The sequence below is a fragment of the Bubalus bubalis genome, chromosome 3 (assembly GCF_019923935.1).
Source record: "Bubalus bubalis isolate 160015118507 breed Murrah chromosome 3, NDDB_SH_1, whole genome shotgun sequence".
Lineage (NCBI taxonomy): Eukaryota > Metazoa > Chordata > Mammalia > Artiodactyla > Bovidae > Bubalus > Bubalus bubalis.
Window position 1 is genome coordinate 30877375 of NC_059159.1, and position 24073 is coordinate 30901447.

Genomic DNA, 24073 nt, shown 5'->3' on the forward strand with positions numbered 1-24073 from the left:
CTGCCCCATTAGCACATTTGGGAAGTTAATATACCTCCCTTCCCCCCGATACTCCCCCAAGGACACTGTTTCCCTGGGTTGGCTGAACACACATCAATTAACTTGTCACATGGAGGCAGGCAGGACCGCCAGGTACCAAAACGAGGCATGGAATCAATTGACTGTGTAAGGATCCCAAGAACTGGAGTCCTGACCATCTTTTTTCTCTTCCCTTTTTTTTTTAAATTGAACTATTGGGCTTCCCAGGTGGTGCTAGTGGTAAAGAACTCGCCTGCCAATGCAGGAGACAGAGAAATGGGGATTCGATCCCTGGGTTGGAAGATCCCCTGGAGAAGGTCATAGCAACCCACTCCAGTATTCTTACCTGGAGAATCGTTGGGACAGAGGAGCCTGATGGCCTACAGTCCATGGGGTGGCAATGAATCGGACACGACTGACCTGACTTAGCATGCATAGTTGATATATATCATGTAAGTTATAGTTAAACAATATAGTGATTCTGTATTTTCATACATATACTCCATTTAAAGTTATAATAAACTATTGGCTAGATTTCCTGTGCTGTTTAATATATCCTTGTAGATTATTTATCTTATACATAATAGTTTGTACCTTTCAATCCCCTCATTCTATCTTGCCCCTCCCCCCACCCTCTCCCCAGTGGTAACTTACCACTGGTTTGTTCTCTGTGAGTCTGTTTCTGTTTTATTAATTTCACTTGTTTGTTTTATTTTTTAGATTCCACATAAAAGTGGTATCATACAGTATTTGTCTTTCTCTGATTGACTGATTTCACTCAGCATAACACCCTCCAGGGTCATCCAAGTTGTTGCAAATGGCAGAATTTCATTCTTCTTTATGGCTGAGTAATATTCCATCGTATATGTACATACCACATCTCCTTAAGCTGTCTCCATGAATGTGTAATTCTGAGAGATTTCTTTATGAGATAAATACAGTGTCTATCCAGGAAAGGACCCCTTTTTCTGGGTCCCCTCTTCCTCTGAAGAGAGAGGGTTCTCCTCTCACTCTGGTCAGAAATGGGGCTTATTAATTATCATTACAGAATGTTACCCTTGCTGCCTGCAAAACAGTCATGCGAATCTCAGAGTCATGCCCTCAGAGCAGAGTGCTCCCACTTTTAGGGTTGCAGAGAACCTGGGGAAAGGGCTGTGTTCTCTGGAATCTCTAAGATCTCACATGCTGCACAGTGAGGCCAAGAAAGAAAAAAAATCTCTCAAAATTCCAGCGTTCTGCAGGGGAAAAAACACTTGCCCCAAATCCTAAGACCAACCTCAAAGACCAAAATGGTTCTATACGGCTCACCCAGAAGGCTCTGCTCCCCACTTGGCTGGGGACAAGGAAAGAACCAGGACTGGGGACAAGGAAAGAACCAGGATTGCGCACAAGGTGTTTTCAGGTACCACAGACAGAGGCTGCATCCACTCTGCTCTCCTTCTTCTCTTTAAACAAACCAGGTGCAGAAGGCAAAGCGAGCTGGTTCTAAATGTCCAGAGGCCAGAAGTCATGGCTCAATCCATCTTTAGAAGCGGGGAGATACACAAAGCTGTGCCAGGCTGAACAAGTCTCTCCAACCAAGAAAAACAGGCTGATAAATTAGTTCTGCGAAGCCACAGAGCAGAGCCCCCAAGAATCAACTCAATAGGCTGCCTCCTCTTCTAGCTCATTAACTATTTGAGATTACCATCATGTGGGGAGTCGCTTCTCGGCTGGAAATTAAATTAGCCTGGCTATAAACCAGGAATGTCGAGTGGAAAGTATCTGATGAGCCATCCTGGGGAAAAAACTCCACCACCCAACACCATCCCCCAAGCAGCTTACTCCCACCCTCCAAGCTGGGCCCCTCGGTGCAGCGTCTCTTCTGAACGATGAGGAAAACAACACAGCCAAAGGGGCAAGACTGCTTTCTTGGTTTTGATTTTCAGAGAAAAGCACAGTTCACCAGGGCCGCTCCTAGTGAAATAACCAAAGAGGTGGCTTCATGAGACGAAATGGTCAGGAGTGTGGCATTCAGAAAGAGACAGAGTAACAAGTGTTCAGATTAGAAAGATTAGAAAGAAAGGGGAGGGTGAGGAGGGAGAGGATAAACACACAGCACACAACTAGCATCCTTGGGGATGCTCCAAGCACAGTCGTCTGCCCAGTGAGGGGGCAGCAGGTCCTGCCTGCACCTTCACGACAGGTGTGTGCTTGCAAAGCCACCTCATAATTACCAGGTTTGGCATTTTGGCGCTGGCAGCCGGGTCCGCGCAGATCCTAAGATTTCAGGAACCAGCCTCTGCAGGGCTGTTCCTGCCGCAGGTCCGTGAGCCGAGAAGTAGAATTTCTAATTACACGGCTTTGGGCTTTACCCTAATGACAGGCTCCATCCAGGCAGGCAAAAAGCACGCAGCTAAGAGGATATAGGTCTTCGAGCTCATCCTGAGAGGCTCCTAACGCTTGTCTTTTTTTTTTTCTGGATGGCATCTTCTCTGATCACCAGCAAAACATTTCCTGTTTCATACTATTCAGCAGCACCTTGTAAATACCTCTTCCAAGCTGAAATACTTGACAGAGAGGAAAAGAAAGATGCATGATAAACTGTATTAGTTGCCCCCTGATTGTTAAAGGCTCGGTCACCAAAGACCTCAGTCCCCTTGATGCTGTTTTCCTCGCCTTCCTTTCTTTTCTGTTAGTCCTTCCCTCATCCACGACACTTTTTCACACAAACCTCATTGCCTTTTCATGTGTGTTCCTTCTGCCAAGACCTCCTTCCTTACTTGGTCTGCACACGAACTCCTATTCATCCATCAAACCCCCCACCAAAACCCTCCTCTCTGAAGCCTTTCCAGGGATGCTCCTTCCCCACTTAGATTTAATCACTCCTTCTTCTGCAATATTTCTTTGCCTTGAGCATCCCTCTCTTTTTGCCTGCATTACACATGACTGTATTTAGCCACCTCACCCCCTGCCTTTGCTCGCACACTCTATACTCAATATCCACATCATAGGCTAAGCCCTGTCCCCACCCTCATTTACAGAGACCCCAACGGGCATCGCTTCACACTAAGAACAAGGCTAAGAACACAGAGAGCTTCCTCTCTGCCCCTAACCTGCCCTCCTTCTTTGATCTCTGATCACAGTCGCTGTTCACAGGGACCTGCTGTTGTGGGCAGGGACCTTAGATATCCTTTCTCTTCCTTCAGGTCTCTGCCCAACATCACTCCTTTAAAAAGGCCTAAAATAGCCCTTTCCTCCCATCATCCTCTCCCCCACAACTCTCCATCCCCTCTCTCTGTTTTATGTCTCTTCATGGCTCCTATCACCGCAGGGGATCTTCTATTTCTGGTAGTTTGCTTGCGTATTGGTCTCTCGCCCTAGTAGAATGTAAGTGACAGGAGGTCAGGATCAGTGCTGACAAAATAGGCAGTCAATAATATTTGTGAGATCAATAAGTGGCTGCATCCACAGAGCCTGGCACAGAATAGCTGCTCAGTAAATTAATAAAATCAATATGCAACTATAAGGAAAAAAGCTGACATCTGTGGCCATTCTAACCCAGGGACACCACAAGCTAAGTGAAACCAACTGGACTTGTCCGCAATTCTCCGTCCCCATAGCTGGTTTTCAAACGACACAGGCCACAGGGTTGGTGCTGTTGTTCTTCAGTCGCCAAGTCATGTCTGACTCCCTGCAACCGCGTCGACTGCAGCACTCCTGGCTGCCCTGTCCTTCACTATCTCCCAAAGCTTGCTCAAATTCATGTCCATCGAGTCAGTGATGCCATCCAACCATCTCATCCTCTGTTGCCCCCTTCTCTTCCTGTCCTCAATCTTCCCCAGCATCAGGGTCTTTTCCAGTGAGTCAGTTCTTCGCATCAAGGGGACAAAGTATTGGAGCTTCAGCTTCAGCATCAGGTTTGTGGGGATACCCCTAATGCCTACCACCCCCAGGTGGTCCTCTCGAGAGATTTCACTGAGGAGAAAGAAGCCAAAGGATTTTAGAGTAGAGACAGAACAGCCCCAAATCTAAATTAGAATGTAATCGACAAGCAACCAGCAGCCAGCAACTTCTTCAGGGAGGTGACGTGCTATAGATGAGTGGGCTGAACCTGAATGGTGCTGTCACCCGAGAGTTACCTTTACCTGCTGCCCAGACCACAGCTGCCCACTAGCACCAGGTACACAGCTCCAGCATTTGGGACCTGCCTCCCATCTGCCACAGCTAGGGGGTGAGCAACCACGGAGGATACACGCCCCTAGGTGCCAAGCCCTGGCACTTCCCATCCCCTAGTGAAGAGTCCCCTAAAGACACCATCTGGGGTAGGTCCTCAAAACAAATGCAAGCTTGAGTCTCAAGGAAACTGGGACTCATTCTCCCTCCCGCACAAATGCTCCTTTAACAGAACACACACACACAAAAGCCACAGGCCTGTTCCTTACTTCTGTTTCCAGCTGGGACTGTAAGAAAACAACCCTAAAAATAACCACGAGTGACAGAACATCCCGCTGGAGGGGACGGATGGAGAGAGACGGGGCCGGTGCACAGGGTCCGACACTGGTCACATTGGCAGCCCCCTTACCCAGAGCCCCTGGCCAGACTCTCCTGGATCCACCCCTTGACCTCTGGCTCTGGTTCTTCTACACTGAAATAGTCTTTGGATCAGGGAAATGCAATTCTAAGCCAGGCTTGATCAATAACTCCCATCACTTTTATAAGCCAACATGGGCCACTCCCAAGCTTAACTGAGTTCCTTCATGGTAAGTGGTGGGAATAGTGCTCCTCTCAGACCTGCCCAGGTTCTGAGGCAATGGCCAGGGTTAGCCCTACCTGGCAGGGCCAGGGAGCAGGGGCGACGTGGCATCCTCTCCTGGCTTTCTCTGCTTGCTCAGAACCTCACCCCAGAGGGATGACGGGGCTGCCCCCGCTGCAGAACCGGGGACCAGAGGAGGGGGCGGGCAGTCCTGCCTGTGGGCTACAGCCATCTGTTCCTTCCCCACATCTGCAGCCCAGTTGGGACTTGGGAAGAAGGGCTGTCTTTCCCCCAAAGCCCTTTGGGACAGTCATCCAAGTCCCCAGAGACGAATGCTGGGTTCTGTCCCTCCTCCTGAGTACCACAGAGACACAGACTCATCCTGGAATTCCAAGAGCCTCGCACAAACCATCCAGTGGGGTTGCGTGTTGTCCACCCCAGAAAACCAGCCATATACATTTCTTGCTTTCTCTGCCTTGGAAAGACCAAATCATTTCATTTTCCTTAAAAATACATTCATATGATTCATGCATAATTTGTAAAAAAAGTCTGAATTTCTTCAGTATGGTAGGCTCTGCTCACCCCAAAATCTCCCAGTGAGTTGAAGGCCCAGCTTCAAGATAACATTCTGCCTCTGAGCCGGCTTCCTGCACCCTCTCCCCATCCCCAACATGGCCATAGCACTCAACCAGGCCTTGCTCTGGGCCTCTGGGCCTTTTCCACAGAGCGGCTCTACCCTGAATGCTTTCTGGGATAATCAGCCAGCAAACTCCTATGCATACATCAAAGCCCAATTCAACGGTGACCTCTCCTTTGGGCCCTCTTCTCTCTGCTCCTTTGGCATTTCTCATTTTGTGCTACATTATCTATCACTATGGCCCACTGCATAAGAATGTGAGCTCCCTGAAGTGACTGACAACAGTTTAACATCTAATTTTTCTAAGTACTTTCACACCACTTGGCCCATCGTTGTTCCAAACTGTCTGGCAGATGCAATCAAATCACGAGGGAAGTCCCATTAGGATGGCCACCCAGACACTCCGATCATGACTTGGCAGGAAGGCTGTGTCGTTACTGCCTGATGCTCACAGTCCCATGGAGAGAGCAGGTGGGTATTAAGTGTCCCGGTAAAAGATACGTAACTTTATAGGAAAGGAAGTGTGATAAGAGTGAAAAGCTAGTCAAGAATACACCATTGAGGACCCCACTATGGTGTGAAACTGTTCACCTCCAGACCATGGGAAATGCCCTAGCCAGACTCCTCCCCCACCTCCAGGCGGGGTGAAGGGGCCATGTACACAGGCACTCGGATTTCACCCAAGACGAGGAGGGGTCCTTGCTAAGTGCATCAGGAGATAACAAGGTCGTTGGAGCAAGCAGAGCACACGGAGGGAAATGCAGATCCACCCTCCTGTAACTCAAGGTTTGCACCAACAGGGAAACTAATCCCCATCTCACTCCGTAAAAGGTCCCACTCATCTCCCTTGCCAGCGACACCCAATCTGAAAGTTTCCTTCGTTTCCAGCGCTGGGGCACCAAAGAAGACTTCTCAGTGTCCCCACCTTGGCCCTGACACAAAGAAGGGAAAATGCATGTTAAGAAAAAAAGGCTAATGGCTTTGTTTGCGGCTCAAGGCTGCCAGTGTTTCCACATGGCCCTGCAGTTACTTCTCAGACTTCTGTGCGGGGAGAGCAGTCAGCCTGGGGTGATGATAACACAGATGGAGACTATGGGGGCAACCCTGGACCAGGCAGGGTGCAAAACAGCCTCGCCTCTTTGTGCAGCATCATCAGACATCCTGCTCTGTATAAATAGCACAGAGACGAGCCCTTACCTTTGAAAACAGACATCATAAGCTTCTTGGAAAGCTGAGCCGGCAATTAGCCTGCCGAGGGCACAGCGATGGAAGCCGGCGAAAGAAGCTGGTGGCCAGATCCGACTGTGAGACAATAAGGAACAGTGTGGACTGTGTTCAAGGGAGAGACAGATGCATGCCCCATCCCAGTTCACAGACCAAGCTGTTCTCCAGCTCCAGCCAGCTGCTGCCGTGAGGAAGGCAAGCCCAAAACTGTCAGATCCCTCATCAAAAACAGAAAACTGGGGGTGGGAGGATAGACTGGGAGTTTGGAATTGATATGTACACACTGCTATATTTATTTTTCTAAAGGGAAGGGGTTTTGGGGGGGCATTGTTTTGGCTGTGCTGGGTCTTCATTGCTGTGCATGGGCTTTCTCTAGTTGTGGCAGGCAGGGGCTACTCTCTAGTTGGGGTGCGTGGGCTTCTCACTGCAGTGCCTTCTCTTGTTGCAGAGAATCAGTTCTAAGCACATGGGCTTAACCACCCTGCAGCATGTGGGATCTTCCTGGACCAGGGATTGAACCCATGTTCCCTGCATTAGCAGGTGGATTCTTAACCACTGGACCACCAGGGAAGTCCCACATTGCTATATTTAAAATAGATAACCAAAAGACCTAGTGTATATCACAGGGAACTCTGTTCAATACTGTGTAATAACCTAAATGGGAAAAGAATTTGAAAAAGAATAGATACATGTATAACTGAATCACTGTGTATACCTGAAACTAACACAGCATTGTTAATCAACTATGCTCCAATATAAAGTAAAAATTAAAAGAACAGAAAATCTGCATTTGTATGTGCAATCTCCAAATCTGTCAACATCAGCAATAAATTTGCATGTTTTTAAAACATTATAAATACTGCTGACAAAGGTCTGTATAGTCAAAGTTACGCTTTTTCCAGTAGTCATGTATGGATGTGAGAGTTGGACTATAAAGAAGGCTGAGTGCTGAAGAATTGATGCTTTTGAACTGCGGTGTTAGAGAAAACTCTTGAGAGTTCCTTGGACAGCAAGGAGATCAAACCAGCCAATCCTAAAGGAAATCAGTCCTGAATATTCATTGGAAGGACTGATGCTGAAGCTGAAACTCCAATACTTTGGCCACCTGATGTGAAGAACTGACTCAATGGAAAAGACCTGATGCTGTGAAAGATTGAAGACAAGAGGAGAAGGTTGACAGAGGATGAGATGGTTGGATGGCATCACCGACTCAACAGGCATGAGTTTGAATAAGTTCCAGGAGTTCGTGATGGACAGGGAAGCCCGGCGTACTGTAGTCCTTGGGGTCAGAAAGAGCTGGACATGACTGAGCAACTGAACTGAACTGATAAATATTCATTCAAGCATTTCATTTATTTTAAGTCCATCAACAGGTGAACCAATCAGTAGAGGTAAGAGGTAGGACAGTGGTCATCCCTGGTACAGGAACAGTGTCCAGAAGGGAGTATGGGTATGGCCCTGGGGACTCTGGAACCACTATTACACAGGGATGTGGCTTGTGAAAATTCATCAGGGTGCACACTTAACAATCGGTACACTTTTTTGTAGGCATATGAATAAAAGTTACCAAAGAAATACATATATATGTATATATGCGTGTGCTAAGTTGCTTCAGTCATGTCCAACTCTTTGAGACCCCAGAGACTATAGCCCCCAGCCTCCTTTGTCCATGGGGATTCTCCAGACAAGAATACTTGAGTGGGTTGTCATGCCCTCCTCCAGGGGATCTTCCCGACCCGGGGATCGATCCCACATCTTCTGTGGCTCCTGCATTGGCAGGTGGGTTCTTTACTACTAAAGCCACCTGGCAAGCCCAAGTGTATATATATGTATATATACACATATATATAGGTCAGATATACAGATAAAATTTATTTTCTTTAGCTATTATTTTCTTCAAATAATACGGAAAAGAGTACACTTCCTGGAAACAATGGAGGGCTGTTTTGGATAAAGTATACAGGAATCAAGGCCATGCAGAGAGGTAGCTGAAACAGCAGAATTCCTTCAGGTGCTTCAATTTCTCTACAGTTTCTCCCAGTGTTGGGATCGGGGTGAGATGTGCTGACAGGTGCTCGCAGGCAGAAGATGTCATTCAGAAGGATCGATGCACGTGGTGGTTCTGGCATGGGTCAGGGGTGGCGACAGCAGGGCTAAGGCCCGAGTTCTTGGTGGAGGGTAGGAACTCCACGGGCCAGGGCTGCTCAGGGGGAAGACCTTCTCCTGCCAGCTACTGGGGATGATACACAACAGGGAGTGTACAGAGCGGGGGCAAGGCCGGCTAGGTGTCAGCTGATGCGGTAGCAGAAGATCGCAGAGGGTTTCAGTGTCATGAAAACTAAGAACCTGAGTGTCCTGCTCGTGGTGGGCAGCTTCCAGGAACAGGTGAGACAAAGAGATGGGCTGGCAAATGGGGATATGGAGAGGGGCTGAAGTCAGAAAAGGAGCATCAGAGATACAGATCTTATCTCGGAAGGGCATGGGGGATGACGCCAGAGGCTGGGGTCAGTGCGGGGTGACATGCATGAAAACCACCAGCACCCATGCAAATGTCTTTGCAACAGAGACAAGGCTGAGACTGAGCATAAATTGGGGCAGAAAAAGAGGAAAAAAATATAATCTTGGGGACACTTTAATATAGAAAAGCCTGTGTTTGGGGTGGGGTGGGTAGAAAGAAATAACAAAGGACAGGGCTTAATCTGCTCCAGAAGGAATGTCCTGTTGCATTTCAGCCCGGGAGAGAAGCTCCTAGTCGTGGAGTTTGAAGGGCCCTCAGGAAGGCCTTGAGTTCAAGGAGCTGAGCCACCTACAGACACAGGTGGATGACAGTGGTCATCTCTGTGAGTGCCCCTTTCCTCCTCTGCAGACTAGGGGAACTCACACAAGAAACAGGCTGCTAAGACGAAACAGGCTCCAGCCGCTGGCTGGCACACAGCATGCCTGGCTCGCTAAAGAGGGGCTGTTTTCTCTCCCTACTGCGTCACCTAGTAACTGACATCCCCTTTCCTTCCTTCTTCTCAGCTTTCTCTGGAACATCCCCAGAAAAGTGAAATACAAAATCACATTTCTTAATTTTCACTATTTTATTGCACACTCCTTTGTCTCCTTCCAATGGTTTTTAGATGTATTAGTGGTTTTTGTCCTGAACCTGCTCTGACACCTCTTTGAATCTGTAGATTTTAGTTCACCGATGAACACAGGCCCCTCAAGGACAAGCTCATGTCTCTTGATCTTTCCTGGGACCTCAAGTGCTGCCTAGGAGAACCCTCGATAAAAGGAAGTGCTCAAACAGGGCATTTTAAGGGCACTGATACAGTTCTGCTGTTGTTGAGTCACTAAGTCCTGTCCGACTCTTTGCGACCCCATGGATTGCACCATGCCAGGGCTTCCCTGTCCTTCACTATCTCCTGGAGTTTGCTCAAACTCATGTCCATTGATGCTGTTGTGTATGACACACTAAAGATGGATATGCGTCGTTATATACTTGTCAAAACCCATAAAATGTGTAACATCAGACGTGAATCCTGATGCAAACTAAGGATTTTGGACGATGGTGGTTCATCAGTGGGAAAAAAAGTGCAACTCTGGGGCTGCAGGTCGATGGTGGGTGGAGTGTGTGGTACTTGTGAGAGGCAGGGTGTATACAGTGTTTTCACTCAATTTCGCTGTGAATATAAAACTGCTCTAAAAAATAAAGAGTATGTATATGTTTTTAAAAGGAAATACTCAACCAGAACTTCCCTGGTGGTCCAGCAGTTAAGTCCACACTTTCACAGCAGGGGGCATGGGTTCAATCCCTAGTCAGGGAACTAAGATCTCACATGCCATACAGTGTGGCAAATAAACAAACAAATAAATAAATGCAAGGTCTCTTTCTATATATAAAGTAAGCACAGTGGCTCAGTGGTAAAGAATCCGTCTGCTTTTGCAGGAAATGAGGCTGGAGCCACAGGTTCGATCTGGAATAGGAAATTGCAACCCACTCCAGGATTCTTGCCTAAGAAATGCCTTGGCCAGAGGAGCCTAGTTGGCTACAGTCTATGGGGTCGAAAAGAGTCAGACACAAGTTAGCAACTAAACAACAACAACGAAGTAAGTGTTTGCTGGGTAAGCTTTTTTTTAAGGTACACATAATTTATAAGAATGTATTATTCATTGACTAGCAGTGTAGTGCATGCTCATTCATGTCCGACTCTTTTCGACCCTGTGGACTGTAAGCCCACCTGGCTCCTCTGTCCATGTAATTTTCCAGGCAAGAAGACTGGAGTGGATTGCCATTTCCTTTTCCAGGGAAATGAGTATCTCTAGTGGCTCAGGGGGTAAAGCGTCTGCCTGCAGTGCAGGTAGACCTGGGTTCGATCCCTGGGTCAGGAAGACCCTTGGGAGGAGGAAATGGCAGCCCACTCCAGTACCTTTGCCCAGAAAATCCCATGGACGCAAGAGCCCGGTAGGCTATAGTCCATGGGGTTGCAAAGAGTCGGACACGACTGAGTGACTTCACTTTACTTTCCCTTTCCAGGGGATCTTTCCAACTCAGGGATCGAACCTGCATCTCTTGTGTCTCCTGCACTGGCAGGCAGATTCTTTACCACAAGTTCCACCTGGGAAGCCCTCATTGACGATAGAAAAAGACTTAAAATGGTCACCTTTCCCTTCTTCCAATAAGCATTTCAAGTCCATGACAATGTGAGGAGAGCGCCTTACCTTGCTCTCCTACCCCAGATCGCACACACATACTTGGGCATCTATAAATGCTCTTTGCTGGGACAGGATGTTTATTTCTTTGTGGATCTGTGTTAACTGCAGCACCAGCACACGCAAAGTGCCTGGAGAATGAAACAGTCAGAGGAAGGACCAGCATTTGAGTGGAATGGCTGGGCATGCTGAGCCAGGGTGCGTTTCCAGTCAGAAGGGGAGGGTTTCCAGCCAGAAGGAGGAGGACTAGTAGGGAGAGACCTTTTAGCTGGGGATGAGGGAGACGCACCAGGAGTGATCTGGAGGTTACCTTTCTCTGTCAGCTGGGTGTGTGGTCTCCCTCAGGGAGATTACTTTAATGGACATGTGGGCCAAGTCCTGTGTTTCTTCAGCATCTCCTGTGGCAGTAAGCAATGTCCTAAATGAGTCCCTGCACTTTTAGGACAGGTCATCTCCTGCACCTCTGAATAAACTTTCAGGACAAAGCTGTGTGTGCTCAGTGTCTGTGTCTGACTCTTTGCGACCTCATGGGGTGTAGCCCACTAGCTCCTCTGTCCATGAAATCTTCCAGGCAAGAACACTGGAGTAGGTTGTCATTTCCTTTTCCAAGGGACCTTCCTGACCCATATCTCTTACATCTCCTGCATTGGCAGACGGATTCTTTACCAATTGCACGCCACCTGAGAAAGCCAAGGCTGCCCTCATCCAAACCCACAGCAGAATTCTCAGCGCCACCGTGTAAAGCTCATCCCGAGAGAAGCTCGGATTCTGCCTGAAAAAGGTCAGCTTATTAGTGCGGGCCCCCCCTGCCCCCGCTCTCCAGATGCCCGCCGGTGTGGCTGGAGGAGCAGAAAGGCGGCTTCCAGGCTGCCGGTGAAGACATTCCTTCCCCTTAGAGGCAGAGGCAGCTGCAGGCTGCGGGCAAGGGGCAAAGAGACCAAGGGCGCCCAGGACAGCGTGTCCCCGAGGACCCCAAGAGCGCCGTGGGGATGGGCTGGGGAGGACGGGCCCTGACCTCAGTCCAGCAGAGACCCAGGATTGGTAAGGGGGCTGAGAATTACTGGGTTTTCCTTGCCCTCCTCTCCTGTCCTTTGGTGTCTTCTCCATCTCTTCATCCTGTCACTTAAAGGGTCACATTATAGTAATGAACCTATTTTTGGTTTTCTACTTGCTGAACTGCATTTTAAATATCCCTTATAGAAGTCAATGAACTGAGAATTACATATTTCATCCCCAGTCCACCCCATCCCACCCCCAAAAGAGAAAGGTGAGGAGTGGTGGTGAGGAGAAGAAAGCAAAGAACCATGCAGGTTGAAAATGGTCCCACTCTCTTCCCCACCCACAATAAGGCCCTAAAAAGACAAAGCTTCCACACACAGGTCTACAGAATTCATTCATTCAGACGCACGTCCGACACCGCGGACAATGGAAAGGCAGACTCAGACTCCAGCGTCCTCACTGCTCCACCCAACAGAGGCAAACGTTCAAAGAGACACAGATCAGCAGAAAAGCCCAGTTTGAAAAGCGGCTCACAGCATCCGCGAAGCTCGCGGGAAGGATGCGCAGCAGCTAGAAGCCCGGCTCGGCCGCGGGCGGGCCCGCCCCACTCTGGGCGGGTCCACCCCTAAGACGGGCTACCATTGGCCTCCCGGCTCCTGCTCGGGCCAATCAGCGTGGGGCCATGCCCGCCGGCACCACCCACTGCGAGCGCGGGATGCTTGACCCAGCTGCGCCCAACAGGTGAAGCCCGAGCGCGGCGTCTCCGCTGTCACGTGGCCCTGGCCGGCGACCCGCTGGGCCGAGGGGCAGCCGGGCCGCGGGCCCCGCCCCCGACACGAGGCGGCGCCGCCATCTGCTTCCTCCGACCAGATGCGGGGGTCTCACGCGACCCAGGGGCCGTGCGCTCTAGTACCCGAGGCCAGCCGGCCAAGAAGCCGCGTCTCGCGCTCTTGACTGCGCCTCGCCCACCCCCTCTAGATCCGGGGGCTCCGCGCAAACACCCCTATGGCTGCCAGAGAGCAGACACGTGGCCTGTCGGGCCTGCTGGGACTTGTTGGCCACTTCTGTCACCAGACCCTCCCTCCCGCCCCCATTCATTAAGTCGAGTGTGCGTGAAAAATCTTATCTTCCCAGTGTATATGTACCTTTTTTCCTTCCACTCTCCATTTGTTGCCCCAAGCTTCATGTTGCCCAAAACTATCTTTCCAAGTTTTGTGAGTTTCTAAGCGACTATAATCTTGTTAAGTATTGTGTGGCAAAGACCTGGGGGAAAAAAACAACAGGAATTCTGGATCATGTGCCCCCAAGTTGCTTGATGAACGCATATGGCATCATTCACATCTACTCAAAGGGTAGTTTAAAAGAAGTGACCCCTTGGCAATAAATAGTCTAGCTTGGGCTGAAATGCAGTGTACAAAAACGAGAGCCTTAACACATTTGCCATAGTTAGGACAAAAATATTTTTGTGCCAAGAGTTTATCTGTTCTGTAACAAATGTATCAACTTAAAGTCACAGCAAATTCTTGTCTACACACACACACACACACACACACACACTTTTAAAATGCAACAGAAAATATAAATGCCTTGCTGGCAGTACTCTTTATGCCAGTTCTCTCTCTTCAGACCCGGACTCATAATTTTTAAAAGCAGCTCTCTTTGGGAGGCAACAAAGTGCACTTCAGCTTTGTAATTTAAATATGCTTCATACTTGACACAGTGAAGCACAATTTTTTAATACCCCAGTAAACTTAGGCTACTTTTAGTATTTTTCAAGTCACAAAACGGGTATTTAAGGGAAGAATTTCAGATATAAAGGAAACCAATGTCACTCTTATCTCCATACTGAGAAAATTAATAGGGGATTTTATTAGCATTAGATGTATTTTCACAGTCTTTTGGCTGGAATGAAAATTATTTATTAACATATCAGTAAGCTGGTAATTGCTCCTCACATCCTAAACTTTTCCCCAAATCTAAAATCCGAAAGAAAAAGCAACATACGCTAATATCAGTTTTATTTGATGTTAGTTTTATTTTGGTATAGTTTGAGGAGAATAGAGAATAGGCGAGTTCTAACAAGGTCATCTTTAAAAAAAAAAAATATATATATATATATATATTTTAAAGTTTTAAGTTCTATTCCCAAAGAGTTTTCAAAGATATCAGTATCTTATTTCTTTTTGGTCATGGTAAATGTTTTCATTTGAGGTAGGCAGCATATTGTATTCATTACCATTGAAAATATGCCACATACTTGGGGAATTCATTTTGCTGGGATGCCTGACTATCCCAACAGCTTAGCACTGAAATTTCCCTTACTCTCTGGAATCACTGACTGTTAAAAGAGAGAAGTAAGTAGCACCCTATTTGGGAACTAAGTCTATTCACAGCAAAAGAAGTGCTCATTATGCTGTGCCTTGAGACTGGACATTTTGTGTTTCTGTCAATCAACTTAATTTCCATGTTCATAGAATTGAGAGCATAAAGTATTCAAAAACTACTGACATAGAAAGCCATGGGCAGGCAGCCCTGGTCATGTATTTCAGTCCTGAAGCTTCAAATAAATGCTTTTTTTTTTTTTTTTTTTTTAATTCTTGGCGTGCTTTTAATTCTAAATAATTTTGGTGATTCAAAGAGTCATCTCATATAATCAGAAAACCTTATGTCCTACAACATTTTCAACAAAACAGTATATCAGCATATATATCTGGAGTGAGGTTTTTGTGACATATTGATTTTTCAAACTATCAGAAGTTTTTCTTCAGACAAAAAATAATAACAGCAAAGCAGGAAAAAAAAAACCAGAAGCTTGTGATGGGTTACTTTAAAAACTATCTAGCAATAAATACAACTTTAGCTAGGAAAAATATCTTTTATAATATAAAATATATTTATATTTATAAAAGATAAATATTTATAAATATTAGTCTACATTAAGTTGAAAATTTTCAATAATCTGGCTCCATTAAAAAAGCAAAATCTAGTTTAGTAGCTTAGTCAAGTTACAGTATTCTATTTTGATACATATTTTTAATAACGTGGGTTGCAACCTGATTTTTTAGAGACGAGTTCAATAATAGCATATCATTTGGAAAATAATAAGTGTAATTTAATTCATGAACTTCAGCATTTTATTTACCTAAAACAAATAGGTTGCTATTTAATATTGACTATTTTATTAACTCAGAGCATCTGGGAAAACACTTATGATTAGGTTAATTTATGTTATATTTTCCCCTCAACTTGTAAAAGATTAATCAACCATTTTATGGTCTAATTTAGGTGCCTAATTGAAAACAGAATCCAACACATGCTACACTGTCTTGCTAATAAATCTTGACAGCTTTGTAACAAGATGGTTTGTATTTCAAATTGTTGCATATAAATGTAGATTTTTGATCTTCACTCAGCAGCTTGAAGCGAGCTGCATATTTGATTTAAACTGGAATGAAAAAATGCAATTACTTCAAAAAAGATTATCCCCAATCAGGTCTTATCTTAAAGTTCGCTTAGGGAAGACAGAAACAGTCTTTGCCACCAAGTTTCTGAAAACAGACTAGACAAAGAGGGGAGAAATTAGTTTTCTCAGCATTTGTTAAATTTAAAATGTAGGGAAAGTTGCTATTTTCAGGTATAAGCTTTCCAGACAGAGATTTCTGAAGTTACTGGGTTTTAGATTCTAATACTAAAGCACTCTACTCAAAATGGTAATGGTCTTCTGGCTAAGAAGTCCACATTTTCAGTCTTGATTTGAAGCACTGCACATTTTTAAATGAATAAATTCATTCCAGGAGTTTCTGGAATATCTCCTTTAACCCTGTGTTCTCCCACGTCTCCCAGCCTTAAAAGAGGACAAATATAGGAGAATAAACTTCCTCTCAGTGGGGACACTTGCCGTGTTTTCTCTGTCTTTATGCTTGGGGATATTTGTGTCATGTTAGTGACTCCACTGATTCTCCCTGTCTGGTGCAGGCAGAGAAAGCAAACTGCCCAGGTGATGTAATTACCCTCACTTGGTTATAAACTAACTTTGGATGTCCTTACTGTTACTATCCTGTTCTGGAGCTGGTCTTCTTTTACGCTAAATGACAAAGTGAGCAACCCTCGTTGAGGTCACTGGAGGTACAACAGAAAACTCAAACACTTAAAAAAAAAAAAACAACTCAGCAACTCAGTTATGAATTCATCATATATGACCAATATCACGTGTTGTCACTTAAGCAAGGGAGAATGGCACAGTGACCTCTGGAGCAGGACTCCCTGGGTTGGTGTTATCAGCTTTGCCACTTTCTAGCTGTGAGACCTCAGGCCAGTGTCTTAACCTCTCTGTGCCTGTGTTTCCTCATCTGCAAAAGTACAGGCTTCCCAAGATCATGATGAGGATTAAATTTGCTAATCCTGTAAAACCTGAAACAGTTCCTGGCACATAGGGAAAACATTCAGTAAGTGTTAGCTGCCAACCTTACTTAACTACACACACTGCACTTTTTTTTTTAGTGTGGCCACAGCATTAAAATGTCAGTTTAGTTTTTATAGCCAAACATGGAAAGAAGAGTCAAGGTGGAAAGTCTAAGGAATATTTCCATATATTAAAAAAAAAAATAGTTACACCATATTTGGCTAACTTAAATCCCAAACTGAGGTCATTCAAATTTGTGACAATCTATGAAACCTAAACCAAATCAAAAAGAGAAACTTATTAAAGAATATATACTTAATTTTGGGCTTCCCTGGTGGCTCAGATGATAAAGAATCTGCCTGCAATACAGGAGACCTGGGTTCCATCTCTGGATGAGGAAGATTCCCTGGAGAAGGAACTGGCTACCGACTCCAGTATTCTTGCCTGGGAAAACCCATGGACAGAGGAGCCTGGAGGGTTACAGTCCATGGGGTTGCCAAGAGCCAGACAGGACTGACTGACTGGCACAGTTTAAATCAATGTTGAAAGCCTAAATGTACTGGGTGGGTGTTTCTCCATCTTGGCAAGTGTGAGGTTCTCTTGAACCACCTGTCTCTGTATTTCAAACACTATCACCCCCTGCAACAGAAGGTAAGGGCCAGTTTCAAGAGAAGTCCTAAGTCCCTCCCGTGGGATCCTCATAAGTACCTGCTAAATTTGGGAGGCCAGATTCAAGAGTAAGCTGAGTGATGAACTGGAAAAGTAAACCCAGAAGAGTTTGCATCCCCGACTAAAACAGACTCTTAGGTTGAAGGGCAGCAGTGAAGAAAGCAGTGACTGAGCACGCAGGCAGGAAAGACGTGGCAAACTCCCCGACTTCTGGCTGATGGCAGGTCAGCACCGCATCGCCACCATTGTGGGCTCCATCCCACCAGGATCCCGCCCAATGGTGTCTCGTTTTGCCACGTCAAAGCAACTACTATCAACTTGGGAGCCTTCAAGCAAATCTGCCCAGGCCTTGGGTTGCCGGTTAGGCCCGCACCCGGGCTGTGTATCAGTCCCTGAAACTTACTAACCCGCTCCCTCAGACACAGGCAGAATCTCCTTCTCCAACCCATGACCGATGCTGACCCTTGGATTCAACCATCCATCCTTGCCTTTGGAATGTCTCCCCTGTTTCCTATTTTCCAGCTTTGAGGATTTGTTTTAACTACTTGCTTCTGAACTGCAACGCCGGCTAATTATTATTTATACTCTTCTCCAATCCAGTTTCTGATGGCACAGACGGAGCCGAGCAGTGCTCCTCTAGCGAGCAGCAGACTGGGGCCCGCGGACAGAACTCCGCGGGGCGGGGGAAGAAGGGAGCTTGCTCCCTGGACACAGGATTTTAGGAAAAGCCTTCTGGGTTAGGCTTCTTCTCCCGGTGTGGTCTGTTTTTCAAGTTAAAACGGCCGCCTTCAAAATAATTAAGTCCACACATTTGCCCAGACATTCAGAATATTCCAAGTTAATTTAAAAGTTGTAAGTAAGCAGATGGCATTGAAAAGATTCCTTAATCCACTAACCCTGCGGCCACGCACCGCGTGGATCGAGGCAGCCCCGGAACCCAGCTTTGGGGGTGAGCTGCGACGTTTACAGTTCGCTCCTCCCGCCGCGCTCCGCTGGGTCATCGCCGCGGGCGCTGGGCCTCCGGGCCGGACAGTCCGACCCATCAGTGTAGCCAAGTGACTGTGGGGGATAAGGCACTTCCCGCCTGCCCCCTCGACCCGCTCCCGCCCCGAGGCCCGGCCAAGCCCCCGCGCCCCCCAAGTCCAGCCGCCCCGGGGGCCACGATGCGAGCGGCTGCAGGCGCGCGGCCAGCCTTTCCAGGGCGACTTCGTTCTTTATTCAGCATTTTGAGTCAATCAAAAGGAACGTGGCAGGTGGAGGGCGGCCGCCCAGGAGCCTGCGCGAGTCTTCCTGTGGGGATTTCCACTGCCTGCCCAGGTGCTGCTGGAACCGCCCGACATTAAGGATTCAGTTCTTTTCCTGTCAGTTCCTCCCAGCCCGGCCCCCCGGCGCGTCTGATCTCTGAAAACGCCGGACTGCCTCCGGCCTACGAAGGGTTCTACCTGGAGGGCGCTAGTAACAAGCCTGCCTGTCCCAGCCCCCGGAATCGTTATCCCCCGAGGAGGAGGGGCGGTGGTGGCTGGAATAATTACAACAATACAGTCGATAACAATAGCCGGCAATTAGCGCGGCCCCCATCTGCCAGCCAGGCACCCGCACGCGCCGGCGCAGTCGCTCCTTCGCGCGCCGCCCGGAGCGCAGGTGAGGGCGCCGAGGACTCCCGCTAGCTGCCGGGGTCGGGACGAGCATCCAGGCGCCGGGCTCCAGAGCCACCATTCTCAACAACCGGTGTCCAGGGCCTGGGGACGGTGGGAAGGGTGACTGTCACGGCTGGCTAAACCTCGAGACTTGGGCAACTCCTGACAATAATAAACGTTAGGACAAAAGGGAGGGGAGGGCGAGGCTGGGGAGAGAGCGGTTTTAATCCGCTCGGCCAGCCCCCTTTTATCTTTCGAGCTCTCCCGGTCCCCAAAGAGGGGATGGGGGCAGGGATGGGGTTTGGTTCGACTCTCTTCTTTTGTTTTCCGAAATCCCCAGCCTCTTGCAGGCTGATTGGACCTGGAGGGGTGCTGGCGAGTCGAGGGAGTTATGTTTGTGGGGGTCGGAGGCAGTGACCGGGGAGAAGGGCCGGACCCCTGGTTGGCGTGAGACCGGAATCTGGACCCCTAGCTCACCCCCGTCTCACCGGAAACTCAACCAACCCAACATCTCACCCTCAAAGACTGCGGGAGGCCTTGGTAAGAGGTCGCGATTATGACCCCCGGGGGGTGGGTGGCAATGTCCCTTTGGAGCCGCACCCATAACCCGACCCGAGAACCGAGTTTACGGAAGCCCACGCAACCCGCATTTCTCAAATCCATGCACCCATAATATTCTTTGCACCCCGGCGCTTCAAGGGCCAGCGGAGACACGCGTCCCTGCCCCGGGTCTCTCAGCGTCCGGGCCGGGGAGGCGGAAACCGGTGGGCCGTGCCCCGGGCGCCTGGAAGCCTTCAAAGCTGCGCGCCTCCCGCCGGCTGCAGTGCGCGCCTTTGCCCGACAGGGACCAGCACCGCTCCACGCGCCGCGCGCCTGCCCGCTCGCCCTCCGGAGCCCAGGCTGCCGGGCCGCGAGCGGTCTGACCCCCTTCGGAAAGTGAACGGACTGCCTGCGGCCTCCGCAGCACGGTGTAGCTCCCACCCTATCCCCATCCGGACAGCAGAAGCTGCTCTAGAAGTTGGTCTGGGGCGGAGACCGTCCCGGATCCGAGAGGAAAAATAAAACACTAGATTCGTTTGAGAGGTGGCCTCAGTTAGAGGGTTGCGCGCTTTTCTGAGCACCTTCCCAGTCGCTGGCCTCCCTCCTTGAGGAAAGATCGCAGGACTAATCCCTAGGCACCGTGGGCCGCTGAGCCTGGAGAAGTGTCTCCAGACTGGGGCGAGAGCGGAGCCCAGCGCACCCCGTAAGGCGCTGCGGGCCAGCACCGCGCGGTCGTCGCTCGGTTCCCCTTCCCGCCCGGGTGGTCCGAAGTTGTACCCCTGTCAGCTCCCCGGTGTACATGCCACGCCTGCGTCCTCTCCCAGTCAGGATCGCGGCTGGAGCCCCTGGCCCTGCCCGGGACACTCACCGGTACCAGGCGAGGCCCTTGTCGTAGCTGCGGTCGAAGAAGTGGGGCTCTGCGCCCACGGCGCGCACGTCGGGGTGCACGCGCAGGAACTCCAGCAGCGCCCGCGTGCCGCCCTTCTTCACGCCGATGATGATGGCCTGCGGCAGCTGCTTGCTCCCGGACCCGCTGAAGAAGCTAGAGATGGGGCTGGGGGAGTCCGGCGTCTCGGGGCTCTGCTCCTCCTGGCTCGCGGCGCCTGCGGCCATCTCTTCGCCCGCAGCCGACTGGGTGGCTGGCGAAGCCGGGAACGGCAGCCTCGGGGGAGGCCCGTCGGGACCCAGGGCCGGCGGGGCGTGGGCGGCGCGGGACCCGGAGCCCAGCAGCAGCAGCCCGGGCGCGGCGGCGCAGGAGCCGGCGCACGAGTAGACGAGCAAGTAGAGCCAGACGCAGAGCATGGCGAACAGCAGCGCGAGCCTCCTCCTCACCGGCGGCGGGGGCGGCGGCGGCTGCGGCAGGAGCCGGCCGGGGACATCGAGGCAGGACCGGCCGCCGCTCAGGCGCTGCCCCATGCGCTGCCCGCGCGCGCGGCGAGGGACATGGCTCAGCACATGGCGCAGGGCCCGCCGGAGCAGGGAGCGCGGCGAGAGTTCCCTGGACGCCGGGCGGTTCGGCTTATTGGCCCCGCGCGCCCGCGGTCGCCGCTGTTGCTCTGCCCCAGGTGGCGGCGGCAGCTGCACTGCCGGCGGCTTTTGACATGTTGCCGGGAGGAGCCACAACTGGAACGAAGGTCGGGTGGTGGCAACTGCCGGCCTGGGACTGCGACGCCGCGCTCGGGGCCGGCAGAGCTCCGCACTCCGGCGTTCCGACCCCTCTGGACTGTGCGCGCCGCACAGCCGCTCGCCGGGGCTGCCTCCTCACGGTCCTGTGAACCGAGCTCTGAGAGCAGCCCCGGCGCTTCCCCTGCGGAGGCTGCGAAGGAGGACTGCGCAGGAAGAGCGCCAGAGACCGAAGCAGAGTGGGCGGGTCCGGCCACCGGGAGTGATGGGTCACTCCACCTACCAGAAACCCGGAGCGGCATGCAAATCCCGCCGCTTCGCTGAGGGTTCGGCAGCCAACCAGCTCCCGGAACATGGGGGTGTGGAAAGGCTCTGGGAGCGGTGGAGAGCAATCGGGGGCTGCTGTTGGCTGAGAGACAAGGGGCGGGCCTGGAGGGGCGGAACCAGGGGCTGGTGACAGACGCAGCTGGGAGTAAGGATGCTGGAGAGACCGCGCGAGCAGGGAAAGCGCCGACTTACCGATCGCTGCACCCCGGCGCCCGCACGCACTTCCGCACTCGTTCCCCAGGAGCCGGGCTCGGCTGCATTTGCTCCTGTGTGCGGACACGCGTCCCCATACAGATGGTTCGCGGGCGGGATGGTGGTGTGTGCGCGCGTTAGAAGTAGGGAAGGGGTGGAAGCGCAAGAGTCTGGCCGGAGATGCCCGCCCACCCTACTCCGGGACTCGGAGGGGGGCCCTTCCGGAACTGGCACGGGTTTAGGAAGTTTAAGTGGAAATCGCTGTCGAACTTTTTTCTTTTTTAAAGTCTCCTTCTTACTGTTTGCTGGGAGTTGATCTCTCTCGGGCAGCAGGTTAACGCAATCGATGGATGGTTAGATAGTTCCTGAGAAACTATCCTTAGGAAAAATTCTTCCCTTGCTTCCCAAAGGGCTGGAGAAAGGTCGGGAGAAACTAACAGGGAGTTAAAGGCTGTGGGAATTTTTCCCGGCGCCGAAAAGTGTGTGTGAAAGTTTTGTCCGGATATGAGTTGTTGGGTATGTTGGAAAACGTTCTCTTCCCTTCCCATGAATAAATATCAAAGCCAACATTCCCCTGCATCAGGAGTCGGTTTGATTTGCTGACCTGTTACACGAAGTATTAGGTGTTTTTTCTGTGTCAAAAGTCAACTCGGAGCAAATCGATCCCGGAGTTGCACTTAAAGTCAACTCCAAGTCTCTTGCCTAGAGTTTCCTCCGTAGAGTGACCCGTCCCGGCCTGGCGGCGGCCTCGCTGCTGCATTGATGCGCCGCGTTCCGGTTGGAAGCTTCTGTTCACCCCGGCGGCACTCAGGAAGTTCTGGATGAGAAAACTCGGCCCCAGAGGGGTCAGCGGGCTTCCCACGCTTGGCCCCGCGTGGTTCCGGGACAGAACCTTCCTTCCGATCCCGACCTCCACGCGGCCCCAGGCTGAGCGCGGCCCCCGCTGTCTTCCCAGTGCGCGCGGGCGGGCGGCGGAACCGCCGAGCCCAGGTCCCTCTGCCGCGCTGTCCCCTCCCGAGGAAGTTCCCCGAGTCCCTCAGTCTCGCCGCGAGTCCTGTTCCCCTCCGCCGGGAACACACCGAGGACGCCCCTCGATCATGAGCTTCTGAAGTTGGAAAGTGCGGGAGAGCGGGAGCGGCGACCCTGGAGGGTTCGGGTGACCTTGCGGCCCCCACGCCCAGCTGTGCTTCGGACGACCTCCTGGTAACTCTGGAGCCCAAGACATTTTCTTATAGAGTGGCTGCGGGGGAAGTAATTTAGGAAGAGAATTCATCCCCCTTTTATATTCGCAGGGAAATTTTATTCCCAGAGCTCTTTCCCCCTCTCCTTCGGAAGTGACTTATCTCCCCTTAGTTTTTAATTACATTAATTTATTACTAATTTATTTTAAAGTTCTGAAGCATGAGAATGTATTTCTGAGCATTAGCTTAGGCCAACTTTTTCTTTTTCTCTTTTTTTAAGCGAGGGAAAATGTTAGTGTCTCCGAAGCGTTTGCTCAAATTCATATAATTTCGGGGAATGAAGTCACTGCCTGCTATCTCTAGGCGGCTTTGAGTTTGTGGACGTCTGTGGATTTGGGGGTGGGTGATAGTGGTTTATGATTTGTGCGTGTTCACACGAATTGTAGCTACCACATGGCTAACTTTGGGCGTGGCTGGGTGTGAATGTTATAGTTTGGTTTTGGTTTTCTAAATCGATAATTCTGATTAAAAATGATCCCTGTCCTGAGGGTTAGCAAAGTCCAGTGTAAAAGAAGAAAAAAAAAAGTCAGTTCGCCAGATATATTTAGGATATTTTTTTTCCAGGGGCGAAGGGAAAGAGGGGGTGGAAGCAAAGACTTGGGCATCGGAAACCGTCAGGAGAGCGCCGCAGAGCCCAGCGACCCCGAGCCAAGTCGCCGCCGAGGCCAGCCGAGCGCGTTCGATCCCCACCGCTGAGCGACGGGCGGCGCGCTGAGTTGATGTCCGCGGTGATCCTGGCCTGAGCAGCGCCCCGCGGGCAGTTCAACAGGGCGGAGCAATCCTGCCCCGCGACCCTGCGCTTTGACCCTTCTTCCCACTCGGCTGGTCAGCCCCAAAGAGCTCCGCGAAATCCCCGGGCGCGGCGGCCGCTGCTGGCTCTGCCCTCGGTCAAAGCCGTCTCCCCCCATCGTCCCAATCAGCTGATGGGTAACCCGAGGTCAGCCTGCAAGGATCTGTCGGCGCGGCCGACCGTGAACCCAATTGGAGATTCTGCCCTTAACCTGTGCTCAGCAGTGCTGGGTCCCCACGTCACGTGACCACCCAGATGCGAGAAAGGCAGCCCTTGGATACATTTATGCATAAGTTTCGCCAGCCCCGGGAAACCGAGAGAGGAGCGAGTGGGATTTCAGCACA

The 24073-nt window shown here is 50.4% G+C and overlaps 1 protein-coding gene and 1 long non-coding RNA gene across 3 annotated transcripts in view; one reads left to right on the forward strand and one right to left on the reverse strand.

The window, feature by feature from the left end:
* Positions 1 to 20972, reverse strand: part of HS3ST3B1 (heparan sulfate-glucosamine 3-sulfotransferase 3B1) — a 43108-nt gene extending 22136 nt beyond the window's left edge. The window contains exon 1 of the mRNA XM_006068249.3: positions 20425 to 20972. Within this exon, the coding sequence (XP_006068311.2) occupies positions 20425 to 20972 (548 nt within the window). The remainder of the gene's footprint in view (positions 1 to 20424) is intronic.
* On the forward strand, positions 18691 to 20156 carry LOC123332637. Of its 2 annotated transcripts, XR_006549558.1 has the most exons (3): positions 18691 to 19020; positions 19357 to 19556; positions 19716 to 20156. It is a non-coding gene; the product is annotated as an uncharacterized LOC123332637 (long non-coding RNA). The 2 variants fall into 2 exon arrangements; XR_006549557.2 differs by lacking the exon at positions 18691 to 19020 and having other exon boundaries at positions 19190 to 19556.
* Positions 20973 to 24073: the final 3101 nt, after the last annotated feature.